At 42.2% G+C, this 1,752-nt stretch overlaps 1 protein-coding gene across 1 annotated transcript; it reads right to left on the bottom strand.

Moving 5' to 3' along the window:
* Positions 1-393: 393 nt before the first annotated feature.
* LOC149177916 (uncharacterized) lies at positions 394-1,326 on the bottom strand. The gene has a single exon (XM_089421917.1). The coding sequence runs from the start codon at positions 1,324-1,326 to the stop codon at positions 394-396; it is 933 nt and encodes a 310-aa protein (XP_089278043.1).
* Positions 1,327-1,752: the final 426 nt, after the last annotated feature.

Genomic DNA, 1,752 nt, shown 5'->3' with positions numbered 1-1,752 from the left:
TCTTTGATTTGAGCCATAGCCTCTTCCACTTCTTTCATTGAGATAGGTTGAAGCAACTGTTTGTTGTGGTCTTCCGTAATTGTTTTAGGGATGAGCTGTGTAATTTTTTTAATAGCCTGATCTCTGCTTTCTGGTTGTTCCTTAAGGATTTCCTGGAAGTGTTCTTGGAATTCCTTTTCTATTTCTTCATGCTTTTCTAATTTTTCCCCTTGCCTGTTGTTAATGAAAGCTATATTATTGTGCATCCTCCTCTGGATTGTGGATCTGTGAAAAAACTTTGTGTTTTTCTCCCCCTCCTTTAGCCAGCGAATGCGAGATTTCTGCTGCCATAGAGTTTCTTCCTACTGTCTGCATGTCTCGATCTCAGTCCAGAGAATCTGCTCCTGGTGCGCTCTATCTCCTGTTCCCCCCTCCATAATAATCTTCTGTTATAAAGTGCACATTTGCTACTCCAATTTTTTTTCGCTGCTCAAATATATTGCCGAATTGGGTATGATTCCAATTTTTAAGAACCTGCTTGAGGCTTTTCAATTTCTGTTGAAATTGGAACATTTTGGTACCTTCAGATGTTTTGAAGGATTTCCATGCCTCCTTCACAACTGATTTGAAATTGGTGTTGGTGAACCAAAACGCCTCAAATCGAAAGGGTCTGTTGCTTTTTGTGCCTAGGCGTGCCCATTGCAACAGAATGGGCCAGTGGTCGGATCCTCCGTGGGGCACAATAGAGGCCTGAAAATCCCCTCCAAGGTGTATGGCATTGTCCGAAATAAGAAAGCGATCCAGTCTTGAGGCGATGTGCTGAGAACCACTGCGTTTATTGGACCAAGTATAAACACCATTTGATGTGTGAATATCCATGAGGTGATTATTTTGAATAAAGTTACGAAAGCCAATACTGTCTCCTTCTAGTTTCGTTCTGCCGTCACTTTTTTCTTCCAGGGCTCTGATGATGTTGAAGTCGCCCCCTCCAATCCATAGTGGAAATTGTCTGTTAGAATTCAGAGTCGTGAGAGAATCCAGAAGCACCAATTTCTGATTTAATTGTTGCGGGAAGTAGACATTTGAAAGGTGACCATGAATACTTGTTCCTGTGAGATGAAAAGTGGCTTGGATGAAGAAATGAGAAGCGTGGAAATCGTAAAGACTGAGAAGTTGTGGGTTCCAGATGATCGCTAGTCCCCCCGATGCGCCTGAGGCATCCACAGTGACAGAACTGCAGCCGGCCCAGATCTTCCTCAGAATCTTCTCTAAGGTAGCACTGTTGCTTTTTGTTTCTTGAAGAAAAACTATGGAGGGCTTTTCTTGCTGTATCACATTTTTTAACATTCTATGTTTAGACGCACTGTTCAAACCTCTTACATTCCAGGAGAGAAGCTTCATGAGGAACTGTGGGGTTGAGATTTGTAGTACTTTGTCAGCTTAGGAAATCTCCCCGATTCCATGAGCAGTTCCCCTAGTATGATGGTCCTCTGCAGGTTCGTTTTGCGCCCTCTTTTTTTTGTTTCTTTCAGGATTTTCTTTCCATCCCAAGGGCTTCCTGCTTGTATTCCTAAGCATTTGTTGTGATGCGCTTTGCTAAGAACTCCTTCTAGCCTTTCGATTTCCTATGGAGGGATTGAGTTATACTCTTTTTGTTTACAGGCTGTCTCCAGCTTGAGAATATCTAAACCTTCTAAGCTAATACTCTCTGTATATTCATCCATTTTTGAAGGCATGTTTTGTTCTTCCCTGAGATTATTGTCCTGAGTACTG

The sequence above is a fragment of the Pinus tabuliformis genome, chromosome 4_1 (genome assembly GCF_031772625.1).
Source record: "Pinus tabuliformis cultivar Carrire ecotype Pingquan chromosome 4_1, CPIR1, whole genome shotgun sequence".
NCBI classification, from domain to species: Eukaryota; Viridiplantae; Streptophyta; class Pinopsida; order Pinales; family Pinaceae; genus Pinus; species Pinus tabuliformis.
The sequence above is the reverse complement of the archived record's forward strand: the minus strand, read 5'-3'. Positions and strand labels throughout refer to the sequence as shown.

Coding starts and splice junctions, on each gene's coding strand:
- LOC149177916 (XM_089421917.1), bottom strand. CDS start 1,326: ATGTTAAAAAATGTGATACAGCAAGAAAAGCCCTCCATAGTTTTTCTT.